This window comes from Melanotaenia boesemani, chromosome 6 (assembly GCF_017639745.1).
Source record: "Melanotaenia boesemani isolate fMelBoe1 chromosome 6, fMelBoe1.pri, whole genome shotgun sequence".
Lineage (NCBI taxonomy): Eukaryota > Metazoa > Chordata > Actinopteri > Atheriniformes > Melanotaeniidae > Melanotaenia > Melanotaenia boesemani.
In genome coordinates this window covers 268,257-287,500 of record NC_055687.1, presented here as the reverse complement: position 1 = coordinate 287,500, position 19,244 = coordinate 268,257, and the positions used below count along the sequence as shown (strand labels likewise).

Genomic DNA, 19,244 nt, shown 5'->3' with positions numbered 1-19,244 from the left:
AAGACATCTGTAAAGTCCACACATGCAGCTTCTGGTGCCTGGAGGACTGGTTACATGTTTATTAAAAGACCGCTGGTTTTAAAAAGGAATTTAGGACGTTTTTGTTATCTGTGATGAGGTTTGAGAAGTGGACTTCAGTGATCAGAGCAATAGATTACACAGTAACAGATTACACAGTAATAGATTACACAGTAATAGATTACATAGTAATAGATTACACAGCAATAGATTACACAGTAACATAGATTACACAGTAATTTAGATTACATAGTAATAGATTACACAGTAAAAGATTACACAGTAATAGATTACACAGCAACATAGATTACACAGTAATAGATTACACAGCAACATAGATTACACAGTAATAGATTACACAGTAACATAGATTACACAGTAATAGATTACACAGTAATAGATTACACAGTAACATAGATTACACAGTAATAGATTACACAGTAATAGATTACACAGTAATAGATTACACACACACTAAAAAATGTTGGGTTAAAAACAACCCAAAATGGGTTATTTTTTAACCCAACACTGGTTAAATATTGGACAGAACACATGCTGGGTTATTTTGACCCAACAAGTTGGGTTGGTTTCCCTAAACCAACAGTTGGGTTGTTCTAATAACCCAACCATAGGGTCAATTTGACTTTACTGCTGGGTTCTTTCTACCCAATCATTTGGGTTGCCAATTTCTAATCAATATAATTAAATATTATGGTCATTATATATTGATTAAATATATTGACACAAAAAATTCAATTTTTTTTTTATTAAACTTTAGAGTCCACAAAATATTTTAAGCAACAAAATTTTCTATTAAAATAGAGAACAGTGAATACTTAACACAATAAATACCACAAACTTATTAACATTAAATATTTTAAAACATTGGATATTTTCTTATAAATATCTTAAATTGTAATACACATATATCTTATCATAACACTAAGTAATTTCTATCTAAAAACAGGGGAACAGGTACTTAATCTTTTCAGAACAAAAAAACTATACTATCTAAACACAATATCTCCAGAAAAAAAGGGGTGTTTTGTCCTCCCCGAGATAACAGAGAACGCTTGGGAATACTGCGTCCCGCTGTCCAGCAGGAGGACATAGGGGCAGGATCTTGATGTTTTTGCCTGGTCCAAGTATTCAACCATGTTGATTCCGACCTATGATGAGAAATGAAAGTAGGTAAATATCTCTACAGGGACAAAGCAACAAACAACTCAAGCTCTTTCAACCCATTCCTTCACAAACTTTGATGAAACCCCTTCCACTGAAGTTACATCTCTGGCAAACTCAAGCTGGCTAATGCGGCGCGTGCTAACCGTTAAAAAACGTTTCTCACAAGCCATCGCTAACTACAAATGACCGAGAGCTAACAATCACTGCTACAGACGTTCATATTACAAATATACACGGTTACTAAAATAAACTTTATACATATGATTCATATACATGAAACAATAGTGAAAATGTAACAAACCTCGCTGTGTAAAGTAGTGTCGCTCCGGTAAGATATTCTCGGGCTTCTCCTTCCCTTCACCCAGGACTCTGGCCAAACGGCTGCAACCGGTGGGGTAACGGTACTGTTTGTCGCGCATGCGCGAACATCGACCCAACATGTTGGGTAGTCCCAAATGACCCAACACAGTATAATGGGAAATTCAACCCAACAGCTAATAACTCAACTACCAACAACAATAACCCGGCAAGTTGGGTTCTTAGATTACCCAACTTAATGAAAACAACCCAATTAAACTACCCAACAGTCTCAACCCAGCTGTTGGGTTAAAAAAATAACCCAACATTTTTTTGTGTGCAGTAACATAGATTACACAGTAATAGATTACACAGCAACATAGATTACACAGTAATAGATTACACAGTAACATAGAGTACACAGTAACATAGATTACACAGTAATAGATTACACAGTAACATAGATTACACAGTAACATAGATTACACAGTAATAGATTAGGTCTCTGCTTTGCTATACAATATATAAGAAACTATATTATGCTATATAAAAGGAATAAAAGCAAGAAAATATAAATAATGAAAAAGGCACAAGTAGCAGCAACATATTGGGTAAAGAAAACCAGATAGTGCAAAATGAATACAGTAGTGCAAATGGCATGGCAGTTGTGCAGGTTTAGCTTATATACTGGGGTTTAGCTTATATACTGGGAGTTAAGTGTCCATGAACAGTTCAGAGTCTGGAGGTTTTGTGGGCAGGGCAGGGAGAGAGTTCAGCATCCTGACAGCCTGGTGGAAGAAGCTGTCCTTCAGTCTGTTGGTCCTGGCGCTGAGACTCCGCAGTCTCCTCCCTGAAGGCAGCAGACTGAAGAGGCTGTGTGACGGGTGGGTGGGGTCACCAGCGATGCCGAGAGCTTTGCGGGTGAGGCGGGTGCAGTAGATGTCGTAGAGGGAGGGGAGAGGGGCACCGATGATCTTCTCAGCTGTTCTCACAATGCGCTGGAGGGTCTTTCGGCAGGACGCGGTGCAGGAGCCGTACCACACTGTGATAGAGCTGGACAGGATGCTCTCCACAGTACCTCTGTAGAAGGTCTGCATGATGGGGGCCGGGGCTCTAGCTCTTCTCAGCTTGCGGAGGAAGTAGAGGCGTTGATGGGCTTTCTTGGTCAGTGCTGTTGTGTTGTTGGTCCAGGAGAGGTCCTCTGAGATGTGTACACCCAAGAATTTAGTGCTGCTCACCCTCTCCACAGCAGCACCGTTGATGGTCAGAGGAGCATGTTGGGAGTGGCCTCTCCTGAAGTCCACAACAATCTCTTTTGTCTTCTCAACGTTCAGAGAGAGATTGTTGTGTGTGCACCACAAGGCCAAGCGGTTCACCTCACTCCGGTAGTTTGTCTCATCCCCGTTACTGATGAGACCCACAACAGTCGTGTCGTCCGCAAACTTGATGAAGAGGTTTGAGCTGTGCAGTGGGGTGCAGTCGTGGGTCAGCAGGGTGAAGAGGAGGGGGCTCAGCACACATCCTTGAGGGGCCCCCGTGTTCAGAATGATGGTCCTGGATGTGTTGCTGCCGACCCGTACTGCCTGTGGTCGCCCGGTCAGGAAGTCCAACAGCCAGTTGCACAGCGAGGTGTTCAGCCCCAGCCTGTCCAGTTTGGGAACGAGCTGTTGGGGGATGATTGTGTTGAAGGCTGAGCTGAAATCAATAAACAGCATTCTGGCGTATGAGTTTTTTGAGTCCAGGTGAGTGAGGGTAGAGTGCAGGGCAGTGGAGATGGCATCATCGGTCGAGCGGTTGGGCCAATATGCAAACTGGAAGGGTCCAAGGAGGGAGGGAGGACAGATTTGATATGTTCCATGACTAGCCGCTCGAAGCACTTCATGAGGATGGGGGTGAGTGCAACCGGGCGGTAGTCATTAAAACAGGAGGGTGAGGACTTCTTTGGGACAGGGATGATGGTGGTGGCTTTGAGGCACGTGGGAACAACACCCTGACTCAACGAGGTGTTGAAGATGTCTGTGAAGACATCTGTGAGTTCTGCTGCACAGTCCCTCAGCACGCGGCCAGGTATGTTGTCTGGACCAGGAGCTTTGCGAGCGTTGGTCCTGCTGAGTGCTCTCCTCACCCTGTCCGGGGTTAGCGTCAGCACCTGGTCGCCAGGAGGGGGATTACACAGTAATAGATTACACAGTAACATAGATTACACAGTGACATAGATTACACAGTAATAGATTACATAGTAACATAGATTACACAGTAGTAGATCACACAGTAATAGATTACATAGTAATGGATTACACAGTGATTTAGATTACACAGTCATAGATTACACAGTAACATAGATTACACAGTAATAGATTACACAGTAACATATATTACAGAGTAATAGATTACACAGTAATAGATTACACAGTAATAGTAACATAACAGTAACATAGATTACGCAGTAATAGATTACACAGCAACATAGATTACACAGTAATAGATTACACAATAACATAGATTACACAGTAATAGATTACACAGTAATAGAGTACACAGTAACATAGATTACACAGTAATTTAGATTACACAGTAATAGATTACACAGTAATAGATTACATAGTAATGGATTACACTGTGATTTAGATTACACAGTAATAGATTACACAGTAACATAGATTACACAGTAACAGATTACACAGTAACATAGATTACACAGTGACATAGATTACACAGTAATAGATTACAAAGTAACATAGATTACACAGTGACATAGATTACACAGTAATATATTACACAGTAACATAGATTACACAGTAATAGATTACAGAGTAATAGATTACACAGTAACATAGATTACATAGTAACATAGATTACACAGTAATAGATTACATAGTAACATAGATTACACAGTAACATAGATTACACAGTAAAAGGTTACACAGTAATAGATTACATAGTAACATAGGATTACACAGTAATAGATTACACAGTAACATAGATTACACAGTGACATAGATTACACAGTAATAGATTACAAAGTAACATAGATTACACAGTGACATAGATTACACAGTAATAGATTACAAAGTAACATAGATTACACAGTAACATAGATTACACAGTAATAGATTACACAGTAACATAGATTACACAGTAACATAGCTTACACAGTAATAGATTACATAGTAACATAGATTACACAGTAACATAGATTACACAGCAATAGATTACACAGTAACATATATTACACAGTAATAGATTACACGGCAACATAGATTACACAGTAAGAGATTACACAGTAACATATATTACAGAGTAATAGATTACATAGTAATAGATTACACAGTAATAGATTACACAGTAACATAGATTACACAGTAATAGTAACATAACAGTAACATAGATTACACAGTAATAGATTACACAGCAACATAGATTACACAGTAATAGATTACACAATAACATAGATTACACAGTAATACTTTACACAGTAATAGATTACACAGTAACATAGATTACACAGTAATTTAGATTACGCAGTAGTAGATTACACAGTAATAGATTACATAGTAATAGATTACACTGTGATTTAGATTACACAGTAATAGATTACACAGTAACATAGATTACACAGTGACATAGATTACACAGTAATAGATTACACAGTAACATAGATTACACAGTAATAGATTACAGAGTAATAGATTACACAGTAACATAGATTACATAGTAACATAGATTACACAGTAATAGATTACATAGTAACATAGATTACACAGTAACATAGATTACACAGTAAAAGGTTACACAGTAATAGATTACATAGTAACATAGAATTACACAGTAATAGATTACATAGTAATAGATTACACTGTGATTTAGATTACACAGTAATAGATTACACGGTAACATAGATTACACAGTAATAGATTACACAGTAACATAGATTACACAGTGACATAGATTACACAGTAATAGATTACAAAGTAACATAGATTACACAGTGACATAGATTACACAGTAATAGATTACAAAGTAACATAGATTACACAGTAACATAGATTACACAGTAATAGATTACACAGTAACATAGATTACACAGTAACATAGATTACACAGTAATAGATTACATAGTAACATAGATTACACAGTAACATAGATTACACAGTAATAGATTACACAGTAATAGATTACACAGTAACATATATTACACAGTAATAGATTACACGGCAACATAGATTACACAGTAAGAGATTACACAGTAACATATATTACAGAGTAATAGATTACATAGTAATAGATTACACAGTAATAGATTACACAGTAACATAGATTACACAGTAATAGTAACATAACAGTAACATAGATTACACAGTAATAGATTACACAGCAACATAGATTACACAGTAATAGATTACACAGTAATAGATTACACAATAACATAGATTACACAGTAATAGTTTACACAGTAATAGATTACACAGTAACATAGATTACACAGTAATTTAGATTACGCAGTAGTAGATTACACAGTAATAGATTACATATTAATAGGTTACACTGTGATTTAGATTACACAGTAATAGATTACACAGTGACATAGATTACACAGTAATAGATTACAAAGTAACATAGATTACACAGTGACATAGATTACACAGTAATAGATTACACAGTAACATAGATTACACAGTGATATAGATTACACAGTAACATAGATTACACAGTAATAGATTACACAGTAATAGATTACACAGTAACATAGATTACACAGTAATACATTACATAGTAACATAGGATTACACAGTAATAGATTACATAGTAATAGATTACACTGTGATTTAGATTACACAGTAATAGATTACACGGTAACATAGATTACACAGTAACATAGATTACACAGTGACATAGATTACACAGTAATAGATTACAAAGTAACATAGATTACACAGTAACGTAGATTACACAGTAATAGATTACACAGTAACATAGATTACACAGTAACATAGATTACACAGTAATAGATTACATAGTAACATAGATTACACAGTAATAGATTACACAGTAAGAGATTACACAGTAACATATATTACAGAGTAATAGATTACATAGTAATAGATTACACAGTAATAGATTACACAGTAACATAGATTACACAGTAATAGTAACATAACAGTAACATAGATTACACAGTAATAGATTACACAGCAACATAGATTACACAGTAATAGATTACACAATAACATAGATTACACAGTAATAGTTTACACAGTAATAGATTACACAGTAACATAGATAACACAGTAATTTAGATTACGCAGTAGTAGATTACACAGTAATGTAGATTACGCAGTAGTAGATTACACAGTAATAGATTACATAGTAATAGATTACACTGTGATTTAGATTACACAGTAATAGATTACACAGTAATAGATTACACAGTAACATAGATTACACAGTGACATAGATTACACAGTAATAGATTACAAAGTAACATAGATTACACAGTGACATAGATTACACAGTAATAGATTACACAGTAACATAGATTACACAGTAATAGATTACACAGTAACATAGATTACACAGTAATAGATTACACAGTAACATAGATTACACAGTAATACATTACATAGTAGCATAGGATTACACAGTAATAGATTACATAGTAATAGATTACACTGTGATTTAGATTACACAGTAATAGATTACACGGTAACATAGATTACACAGTAATAGATTACAAAGTAGCATAGATTACACAGTGACATAGATTACACAGTAATAGATTACACAGTAACATAGATTACACAGTAATAGATTACATAGTAACATAGATTACACAGTAATAGATTACACAGTAACGTAGATTACACAATAACAAAGATTACACAGTAATAGATTACATAGTAACATAGATTACACAGTAACATAGATTACACAGTAATAGATTACATAGTAACATAGATTACACAGTAACATAGATTACACAGTAATAGATTACACAGTAACATAGATTACACAGTATTAGGTTACACAGTAACATAACATCAAGGATGAAAAGTTATTCTTTCTCTGACTCGCGGTTAGATGCCATGACATGCATGTCTGTCTCATCTGTCTCACTTCTTTTTCTGTTCCTCAGGGGGGCTGAGGACTCTGTCGGTCTCAGAAGGATTTTGTCTCAATCCACAGAGTCGTTGAACTTCAGGAGCAGGACTTTGTCCATGGAGTCTCTGACAGATGACGGTCTGTCATTCTTCTTGATTGATTATTAATGTATCAGAGATGGTTGTGGTCACATGGTACAGCCTGACTTTGGGAGCTCCTCCCAGCAGCATGATGGCGGCGTGTGTGTTTGCAGGTGAGTGGTGGTGGAGCTCCTTGCTGGAGGAGCTGCAGGCAGACGGACTCTGCGTTCAGGCCGACAGCTGGAGTCTGGCCGTGGAGCCCACCTTCCTGCAGACACTGCACAAAGACCTCATCAAGCAGCAGGATGTCATATATGGTACGTAAACATGACCGCTGACCCGGTACGTAAACATGACCGCTGACCCGGTACGTAAACATGACAGCTCACCTGGTACATAAACCTGACCGCTGACCCGGTACGTAAACATGACGACTGACCTGGACTGACCTGACGAGTGACAGGTTGACCTGCTCAGGTGAAGCCTCCTGTCTTCCCGTTGACCCTGAATGGTAGGAAATGTGTGGATGACCAGCTTCTCGTCTGCTTTAGAAGCAGAAACTCAACTCTTACATGCTACCATGTGTATGAGGGAAGGAAGATGGAGTCCGCTTGGACCCGAGGCTCAGCTGTAGATGGTCAACTCTCCGTATGGGAGAAATGTGGGTTAGCTGGTACAGCATCCTGAAGCAGCGATGTTCGAGCCTGGACCTCCAACTGGAGAAGCTGGAACTGGTGTTGAGGGGTTGAATCTCTCTCATGACCTTCAGTTACCTCCTTTTGTGTTGCCCTTCTGTCTTTCGGGCCTCCTGTTGAGCCATATTAACCTGAAGGATTGAAACCAAGTCTGACATAGCTGGCTCCTTACCATCTTCACCCTAGGTGCTCTCAACCACTCCAGAAGCTCCATCCGCCTCACCAGCTTGCTTCTCCTGGGCAGCTGGTCCCCTTTTCTTATCACTTTTTCCTCCACACTGCATGCTACCTGCACTGACAGAGGAACAATCTCTCCCAAAAATAAGCTACAAAGGGGGAAAAGACGAAAAAACCTGTCCTCTGCTGGATGATCCCACCGCTGCCACCAAGAAGTAAAGCAGCGAGGGGTCATTTCAAACTGGGTTTTTATTATAATCCAAATGAATGAATAAACTAGCAGCTCAATAAAATAAGATGATACTCAGACGTGTAACTGAGGAAAAAGAGACCTGAGGGTAACTTTTAGTGGTTGTCCAAACCAAAAAATCCACACGGGGAAAACAAAATGGATCACAACAACCAAAGACTCAGAGCTAAATCTGAAGTCGCCCCCGATGGGAGCGCCCGAGAGCCGGCTGCCAGATTTCAGGCTCCTCAGCCCGTTGCCACGCTTTCCTCAACCAGGGAAGGAACTCCACCACGGTAACTCCAAACAAGAGACAACCTTCCGTTGTTGCTCAGGGTGCGCTCCAAACCACCAGTGCACGACAAACATGAAAATAATTAAGTAATGCTGAATATTTATTTTATCAAATACGTGCCATGTAAAACAAAGTGACCTCGAGGGGCTTCAGCCATCAGAAGCATGCTCCTGCTTCTCACAACCTTCTAGTTAGTTTAACCACATAAACCTAAACAAATTAACTCCTGCATCAGAACAGACCTAAATATACACGCAGCTGTCTGTCGTCATGGCAACTGCATCAGGAGAATCCCTGGTCTGGATAAGTGACAGCTGTTGGACTACGGTTTCTGGTCCTCAGAACTGATCCAGACGGAGTTTCACCACGTCCGCACCTTAAGGATCATGGAGGGGGTGTACAGGAGGGGGATGCTGGAGGAGGTGATGCTGGAGGCGGGCGTGGTCCACACCATCTTCCCCTGTTTAGACCAGCTGCTGGAGCTCCACTCTGCCTTCCTGGCGGAACTGCTGAACAGGAGGAAGGAGGGACTGGTGGAGGGTACCGCCACCAACTTCACCGTCCGCAGGCTGGGAGACCTGCTGCTCCGACAGGTATGTAAGCACAGGTGATGTCACAGTTCAACAGGTGTGTCCCTAACCCACTGGACCTTTCAGGCACTGCACTACTGGAGACAGATGATTCATTCAGGCTCCTTCTGACATCATAAAAATCATAAACCTGTTTACTATGTATTATAGCAGGTCATAGCACCCTGACTGAAACACCTGTACCATCTATAACACCTTCACCATCTATAACACCCGTACCATCTATAACACCTTCACCATCTATAACACCCGTACCATCTATAACACCTTCGCCATCTATAACACCTTCACCATCTATAACACCCGTACCACCTATAACACCTTTACCATCTATAACACCCGTACCATCTACAACACCTTCACCATCTATAACACCTTCACCATCTATAACACCCGTACCATCTATAACACCTTTACCATCTATAACACCCGTACCATCTATAACACCTTCGCCATCTATAACACCTTCACCATCTATAACACCCGTACCATCTATAACACCTTTACCATCTATAACACCCGTACCATCTATAACACCTTCGCCATCTATAACACCTTCACCATCTATAACACCCGTACCATCTATAACACCTTTACCATCTATAACACCCGTACCATCTATAACACCTTCGCCATCTATAACACCTTCACCATCTATAACACCTGTACCACCTATAACACCTTTACCATCTATAACACCCGTACCATCTATAACACCTTCCCCATCTATAACACCCGTACCATCTATAACACCTTCACCATCTATAACACCCGTACCATCTATAACACCTTCACCATCTATAACACCTTCACCATCTGTAACACCTGTACCACCTATAACACCTTTACCATCTATAACACCTTCACCATCTATAACACACCGTAGAATGCGCCGCTAGGTGGCAGCAGCAATTGTAGTAGCTCTGTTTTTAACTTATGATTTTTTGCAATATAGCCGTCTTTTTTAAGACATCAGCTGTCAATCTGTGTCTGATTCGGGTAGATTTTTTCGCGCTGGTCAGAGGCTGTGCTGTACGGGAGATTTTTCTGAATATTTTTTCTTTTTTGCAAGACTTGGTATTGTGAGTCTCCATGGCAACGAGACTTGTTTACCATCGGGATCAACTGATAAAACTCTCCAAACTCAAGATTATCAGTGAAACAACACTTCAAATCCCAACGGAGTTGAAAAGAAAGAGAAGAGGATGCAGGGCAGGAGCGAGGCAGAGAGAAAAACGGTGGCGATTCAAACCGTTTCTTCCAACGGTTGTTATGGGAAACGTGAGATCGCTAGTTAACAAAATTGATGAACTTCAGGTGCTAACCAGGTCTCTTAAAGAATACAGAGAGTGCAGTATTATGTGCTTCACCGAGACATGGCTGCATGAACACATCCCAGACTGTAATGCGTCTGTACACGGCTTCAGGACGGTCCGTGCAGACCGCAATAAACAACTCAGCGGGAAGCTGAAGGGAGGTGGAATTGCGGTGCTGGTAAACCAGCGCTGGTGTCATCCTGAACATGTCACTGTTAAAGAGAAGATCTGCAAAAGAGACATTGAACTGCTAGCTGTGAGTCTCCGCCCGTATTATTTACCCAGAGAGTTCACATGCGTTATTCTGGTAGCGGTATATATATTACCTGGTACCGCTCCAGACGCAGCCTGTGATGTCATTAACTCTGTAGTGGCCAGGCTTCAAACACAACATCCAAACGCATTTGTGACGATCTCTGGAGATTTTAACAACATCTCCCTCTCTGCAACTCTACCAACTTTCCAACAGTTTGTCAGCTGCTCCACCAGAGAAAACAAAATGTTGGACTTATTTTATGCAAATATTAAAAATGCATACAGCTCCTTTGCCCTGCCACCTTTAGGAAGATCAGACCATAACCTAGTTCTTCTCTCCTCCTCCTACAAGCCCATCGTTCAGCAACAACCAGTCATTAGAAAGGCTATTAGAACCTGGTCTAATGAAGCTGAAGATGCTCTGAGAGGATGCTTCGAGGCTACAGACTGGAACGTCCTATGTGAACCTCATGGAGATGACATCAATGCCTTGACTGAGTGTGTGACAGATTATATTAACTTCTGTGTGGACAGCACCGTTCCAACAAGAACAGTGAGGTGCTTCCCCAATAACAAACCCTGGATCACCAGTGACCTGAAAAAGCTGCTGAACATCAAAAAGAAAGCTTTTAGGGATGGAGACAGGGAGTTATTGAAGTCCACACAAAAACAACTTAAAACACAAATGAAGAAGTGCAAGGAGGACTACAGGAAGAAGTTGGAAAGTAAGCTTCAGAAAAACAATGTGAGGGATGTGTGGTCAGGAATGAAGAAGATCACTGGCTTCGGGATAAAGGAGGATCAGACTGATGGAGGTCTGGACAGAGCGAATGAACTGAACATGTTCTTCAATAGGTTTAGCTCACCTCCTGCTTCAACCCCAACTAGCCACACACCCTCCATGAGCCCACAGCTTTCCTGTCACACCTCCACTCTGTCACCCTGCAGCTCAGTCAAGGACCTGGACACAACCTCATCTCCCTCCACATCAGGACTTCCTGAAACCTCCTCTGCCTCCACCTCCACTCTGTCTGTCTCCTGTAACCAAGTCATGCAACAACTGGTGAAACTGAACCAGAACAAGGCTGCAGGTCCAGATGGTGTCAGTCCCAGAGTTCTCAAGACCTGCTCAAAACAGCTATGTCCGATTCTCCAGCACCTGTTCAACACCAGCCTGAGCCAGAAAAGAATCCCGGTGCTGTGGAAAACATCCTGCCTTGTTCCAGTGCCTAAAAAACCACAACCAGCTGAACCAAAAGACTACAGACCAGTCGCCCTGACATCTCACGTCATGAAAGTCCTGGAGAGACTCTTACTGGCTCACCTCAGCAAGCAGGTGAAGACCTTTCAGGACCCACTACAGTTTGCATACCGTAATGGGCTTGGGGTTGAAGATGCCATCATATACCTGCTTCAGAGAGCCCACTCTCATCTGGACCAGTCAGGCAGCACTTTGAGGGTCATGTTCTTTGATTTCTCAAGTGCTTTTAATACGATTCAGCCTGCTCTGCTGTGTGAGAAGCTGCAGAAATTCCAGGTGGATCCCTCCACAACCACCTGGATTTACGACTACCTCACAAACAGACCACAGTTTGTGAGACTGAAAGGTTGTGTGTCTGAGATGGTGGTCAGCTGCACTGGAACACCACAAGGGACTGTACTTTCACCATTTCTATTCACGCTGTACACCTCAGACTTCCAGTACAACTCTGAGTTCTGTCATCTGCAGAAATACTCTGATGACTCAGCAGTTGTTGGGTGTATCAGTGATGGACAAGAAGCAGAGTACAGAGAACTGGTCGGTCAGTTTGTGAAATGGTGCGGTGACAATCATCTCATCTTGAATACCAAGAAAACAAAGGAGATGATTGTTGACTTCAGGAGGAACAAGAACACACATAGAAGTGTTTCCATCATGGGAGAGGAGGTGGAGGTGGTGGAGGAATACAAGTACCTTGGAGTTCAGCTGGACAACAGACTTGAGTGGAAAAGCAACACTGAGTACATTTACAAGAAAGGTCAGAGCAGACTCTACTTCTTAAGGAAGCTGAGATCTTTTAACGTCTGCACCAAAATGTTGCAAATGTTCTACAGGTCTGTTGTTGAAAGTGCAATCAGCTTTGCAGCAATCTGCTGGGGCAGCAGCATCAGAACCAGAGACTTGAAAAGAATTAACAAACTGATCAAGAAAGCCGGTTCTGTGCTTGGAGTAACTCTGGAGCCGCTGGAGTTGATCATCAAAAAAAGAATTCTGTACAAGCTGACGAAGATAATGGAAGATCCTTCACACCCTCTACACAACGCCGTGACGAAACAACAGAGTGTGTTCAGTGGGAGGCTTGTTCAAGTCCGATGCAAGACAGAGAGATACAGAAGATCCTTCCTTCCAGCAGCTATCAGGCTGAAGAACAAAGCCCTTAATTAATTAATGTGATTGTTTTACTAAAAAATTACTACTACTACAATATTGAATTTCCCTTTGGGATTAATAAAGTATTTTTCATTTCATTCATTTCATTTCATCTACAACACCTTCACCATCTATAACACCTTTACCATCTATAACACCTTCACCATCTATAACACCCGTACCATCTACAACACCTTCACCATCTATAACACCTGTACCACCTATAACACCTTTACCATCTATAACACCTTCACCATCTATAACACCAGTACCATCTATAACACCTTCACCATCTATAACACCTTCACCATCTATAACACCTTCACCATCTATAACACCTGTACCACCTATAACACCTTTACCATCTATAACACCCGTACCATCTACAACACCTTCACCATCTATAACACCTTTACCATCTATAACACCTTCACCATCTATAACACCCGTACCATCTACAACACCTTCACCATCTATAACACCTGTACCACCTATAACACCTTTACCATCTATAACACCTTCACCATCTATAACACCCGTACCATCTATAACACCTTCACCATCTATAACACCTGTACCATCTATAACACCTTCACCATCTATAACACCCGTACCATTTATAACACCTTCACCATCTATAACACCTTCGCCATCTATAACACCTTCACCATCTATAACACCTGTACCACCTATAACACCTTCACCATCTATAACACCTTTACCATCTATAACACCTTCACCATCTATAACACCCGTACCATCTACAACACCTTCACCATCTATAACACCTTTACCACCTATAACACCTTTACCACCTATAACACCTTCACCATCTATAACACCCGTACCATCTATAACACCTTCACCATCTATAACACCTTCACCATCTATAACACCCGTACCATCTATAACACCTTCAACATCTCTAACACCCGTACCATCTATAACACCTTCACCATCTATAACACCTTTACCACCTATAACACCTTTACCATCTATAACACCTTCAACATCTCTAACACCCGTACCATCTATAACACCTTCACCATCTATAACACCTTCACCATCTATAACACCTGTACCATCTATAACACCTTCACCATCTATAACACCTTCACCATCTATAACACCTGTACCATCTATAACACCTTCACCATCTATAATACCTGTACCATCTATAACACCTTCACCATCTATAACACCTTCACCATCTATAACACCTGTACCATCTATAACACCTTCACCATCTATAATACCTGTACCATCTATAACACCTTCACCATCTATAACACCCGTACCACCTATAACACCTTTACCATCTATAACACCTTCACCATCTATAACACCCGTACCATCTACAACACCTTCACCATCTATAACACCTTCGCCATCTATAACACCTTCACCATCTATAACACCTGTACCACCTATAACACCTTTACCATCTATAACACCTTCACCATCTATAACACCCGTACCATCTTTAACACCTTCACCATCTATAACACCCGTACCATCTATAACACCTTCACCATCTATAACACCTGTATCATCTATAACACCTTCACCATCTATAACACCTGTATCATCTATAACACCTTCACCATCTATAACACCTGTACCATCTGTTTCTGGGTTTCTGTGTAAATTGTCAATGTAATCAAATCATATTTTATTCCCAGTAGAACACAAACAACATATCGGATGCTGAAACTGTGACATTTTACCATTTTTCATGATGGGAGTATGGAGTGCCGGACCCGCTTGTATGAGCTGTCCGGTCCCTGTACGACCGGTGCCAGAGCTTGGTCAACATTGCCGGCAGTAAATCAGAATAGTTTCCAGTGCGGGTTGGACTCCGCCAAGGCTGCCCTTTGTCAACGATTCTGTTCATAACTTTTATGGACAGAATTTCTAGGCACAGCCAAGGTGTTGAGGGGATCCGGTTCGGTGGCCTCAGGATTGGGTCTCTGCTCTTTGCAGATGATGTGGTTCTGTTGGCTGCATCGGGCCGTGATCTTCAGCTCTCACTGTAGCGATTCGCAGCCGAGTGTGAAGCGGCTGGGATGAGAATCAGCACCTCCAAATCCGAGACCATGGTCCTCAGCCAGAAAAGGATGGAGTGCTCTCTCCGGGTCTGCAATAGGGTCCTGCCCCAAGTGGAGGAGTTCACGTATCTCTGGGTCTTGTTCACGAGTGAGGGAAGGATGGAGCGGGAGATGGACAGGCGGATCGGTACGGCGTCTGCAGTGATGCGGACTATGGTCATGAGCTGTGGGTGGTGACCGAAAGAACAAGATAGCGACTACAAACAGCCGAAATGAGTTTCCTCCGCAGGGTGGCCGGGCTCTCCCTTAGAGATAGGGTGAGAAGCTCGGTAATCCGGGAGGGGCTCAGAGTAGAGTCGCTGCTCCTCCACATCGAGAGGAGCCAGATGAGGTGGCTCGGGCATCTGGTCAGGATGCCTCCTGGATGCCTCCCTGGTGAGGTGTTCCAGGCACATCCCACCAGAAAGAGTCATGGGATTCCCTTGGGAGAACTTGAAGAAGTTGTCAGGGAGAGGGAAGTCTGGGTCTCTGCTTAAGCTACTGACCCAACCCCGGATCAGCGAAGAATCAATGAATGTATTTTCCATTAAAAATAAAATGTCTCTGATATGTTGTCTATGTTCTGCTGGGAATAAAATCTGGCTTGATGAGATTCTGTTTGACATTGGACACCTGCCTATTACTGGAGTTTAGGTTGAAACTGATAAAGTTGTGTGTGTAGTTTTCAGGTCAGTATGCGGACGACATGAAGAAACTGTACTCAGAGTTCTGCAGTCGACATCCCAAAGCTGTCAAACTCTACAAAGAGGTCTTAACTCGGGACAGAAGACTGCAGCAGTTCATCAGGGTGAGACCTTCGTTCAGGCCGGTTTACACTGGTTCTGATACAGTTTGAAGTTGTTTTCATTCACTGAATCTACCTGAACAACCCACATCTGCTCTTTTATGTACATACTGTAAATCCATCCATGTCCAACTGTACACACACTCCCAGTACATCCTTTACATTGGCCTGGTCAGTTCAGAGGTCATCCGAGGTCAGTCAGTAACAAACGTGGTGGTGGAGATCATTAAGCCTTAAATCTGCTTAAAACTGGTTTTCCTGGATGTTTAGGAGTTTACTGGTTTTTAGTCCAGTTTAAACTGGTTGGAACTGAACTGCTTTGGAATGAGGTCTTTTCTGATTTCTTTTTCTCATGATACTCAGCGTGCCTGCCGGGGTCCTCTGCTGCGTCGCCATGGCGTCCAGGAGTGCATCCTGCTGGTGACGCAGCGGATCACCAAGTACCCCGTCTTAATCCAACGGATTCTGGACAACACCAAGGGTACGGCTGATGTCTCACCTGGACACGGTTTAATGGTCAGTCTGCAGGTTAACCAGGTGTTGCTGTGAACCCCTGCAGGCAGTGAAGAGGAGGCGCAGGCTCTGAAGGAGGCACTGTTCCAGCTCAAGGAGCTCATTAGCTCGGTGGACCAGGAAGTTCTGGAGCTGGATCGAACCAGAAGGCTGCAGGAGATCCAGGCCCGTTTGGACCCTCGAGCCCATGCAGAGGTTCGGGGTGGAGGAATGTTCAGAGGAGGAGAGCTGCTGAGGAGGAAACTCCTCCATGAGGGGACGCTCCTCTGGAAGGTTCAGGGTTCCAGGATGAAAGGTACAGAAGGACATCAGACAGATGAGGTTGAACTGCTGTGATGGAACACCTGTGTGGTTGGAGCTTACACCTGCTGACAGTCATAATATGTTTGTCTCCAGATGTGCAGGTGCTGCTGATGTCAGACATCTTAGTTTTTCTTCAGGAGAAAGACCAGAAATTCACATTCGCATCACTGGTTAGTAACACCTGAACACACCTGAGCTACACCTGAACACACCTGATCTAAACCTGAACGTACCTGATTTACACCTGAACACACCTGATCTACACCTGAACACACCTGATTTACACCTGAACACACCTGATCTAAACCTGAACACACCTGATCTACACCTGAACACACCTGATTTACACCTGAACACACCTGATCTAAACCTGAACACACCTGATCTACACCTGAACACACCTGATCTAAACCTGAACACACCTGATCTAAACCTGAACACACCTGATCTACACCTGAACACACCTGATCTACACCTGAGCACACCTGATCTACACCTGAACACACCTGATCTACACCTGAGCACACCTGATCTACACCTGAACACACCTGATCTAAACCTGAAGACACCTGATCTACACCTGAACACACCTGATCTACACCTGAACACACCTGATTTACACCTGATTTACAGGGGCGTTGCCTTTCTTTGATTGATCGTGTCCTGTCAAAATGTTAATGCCTTCAGATATTTATCCAGTTGTTTTATTGATCATCATCCTTTACTACCGCAACCTGCCATAACTCGATCTGATGTGTGATCGCTTCAGAACAAGACAGACGAGCTTGCATCATTATTGAAGTCTGATTATAAACGAACCAGTTTGTTCTTTATTTTTTTTTCTTTAACTTGTCCTGTCCAGCATCATAGCAGCAAAATGATAATCTGGTTGCTATATCGTGCTGAACAAATTTGCTCTGCCAAGGAGAGGCCTATCAGTAAGGCTCCTCTTGATAATCTGATTAATTTATTTATTTATTTACTTTGAATCACGGAATCTATGTAATCTTGCTGGACCTGACCGGAGGGGGCAGAAAAAGATGGAAAATAGCAAAAAGAGCAAAAGGGAAAGAAGAAAGGAGACAAAAAGATCACAGACAGAAGGAAACGACCCTTCAATCCACACCATCACCAGACAACAAACTGTTACACCTGTACATGAACACACCAGAAAATTTCCTACAACTTTTACAAAAGCAGAAACACACACACAGAAAAAACAGGGCTGCTAGTCATTAAGAGTTTTTAAATAATAACCAAATCAAAAAGACATAACAGCGACCAGATACTAACTCACAGGAAAAATAAAAAGAAGAATTATCTCTTAGTAAATAAACCCACTGGACAACTCAGTGACTGTGTCAGCATGCAGAGGATGAGGAAGAGGAGTGATCAGTGATGAAGAGTGGTGAGTGAGATCATGCAAATGTGACCATGCCTCCACGGAGGCCAGAGGCAGACCAGGGCCAGAGGCCTGGGCCCTCAGCAGCAGACCCGGAGCACCAACCCAAGCCACATTACCACAAAGACGATTCCAGCCCCACCCGAAGGGCGGCAGAGGAGAGCCCCAGCAAGAGCCCCCCACGGTCCAGGGGCACAGGTCCCAGGGGGGGCCAAGATCAGCAGCCGCCGGCCCCGCCAAGGACCGGCCACCCAGGGCAGCCCAAGCGAAGGGCCCAGGGCCCCAAGAGCCCAGAGGTGGCCGCCCCACCCCCCAAAGGCAGAGGGCCCGCAACATGCCTAGGAGGACCAGGCCCCCCCAGACAGCCACCCGGCGTAGGCCAGCACACACCCCGATGTCCCAGCCGCACACCCCGGGAACCAGGGTGCTATGGGCCCCCTCCCTCCACTCCCCACCTACTCCAATCTGCACCCCATATAACCCCACAC

General features: G+C 42.3%; 1 protein-coding gene and 1 long non-coding RNA gene across 4 annotated transcripts in view; one reads left to right on the top strand and one right to left on the bottom strand.

Moving 5' to 3' along the window:
* The window catches only part of arhgef2 (rho/rac guanine nucleotide exchange factor (GEF) 2), a 48,234-nt gene that overhangs the window by 13,660 nt on the left and 15,330 nt on the right, over nucleotides 1-19,244 (top strand). For all 3 annotated transcript variants that reach the window (XM_041987721.1, XM_041987720.1, XM_041987722.1), the window contains exons 6-12: nucleotides 7,634-7,737; nucleotides 7,853-7,996; nucleotides 9,418-9,668; nucleotides 16,416-16,541; nucleotides 16,902-17,019; nucleotides 17,098-17,346; nucleotides 17,448-17,524. In XM_041987721.1, coding sequence (XP_041843655.1) covers nucleotides 7,634-7,737; nucleotides 7,853-7,996; nucleotides 9,418-9,668; nucleotides 16,416-16,541; nucleotides 16,902-17,019; nucleotides 17,098-17,346; nucleotides 17,448-17,524 — 1,069 coding nt within the window. The remainder of the gene's footprint in view (nucleotides 1-7,633; nucleotides 7,738-7,852; nucleotides 7,997-9,417; nucleotides 9,669-16,415; nucleotides 16,542-16,901; nucleotides 17,020-17,097; nucleotides 17,347-17,447; nucleotides 17,525-19,244) is intronic.
* Nucleotides 14,215-14,484, bottom strand: LOC121641571. Its single transcript, XR_006010720.1, has 3 exons — nucleotides 14,462-14,484; nucleotides 14,309-14,389; nucleotides 14,215-14,236 (listed from the first exon to the last, which is right to left on the bottom strand). It is a non-coding gene; the product is annotated as an uncharacterized LOC121641571 (long non-coding RNA).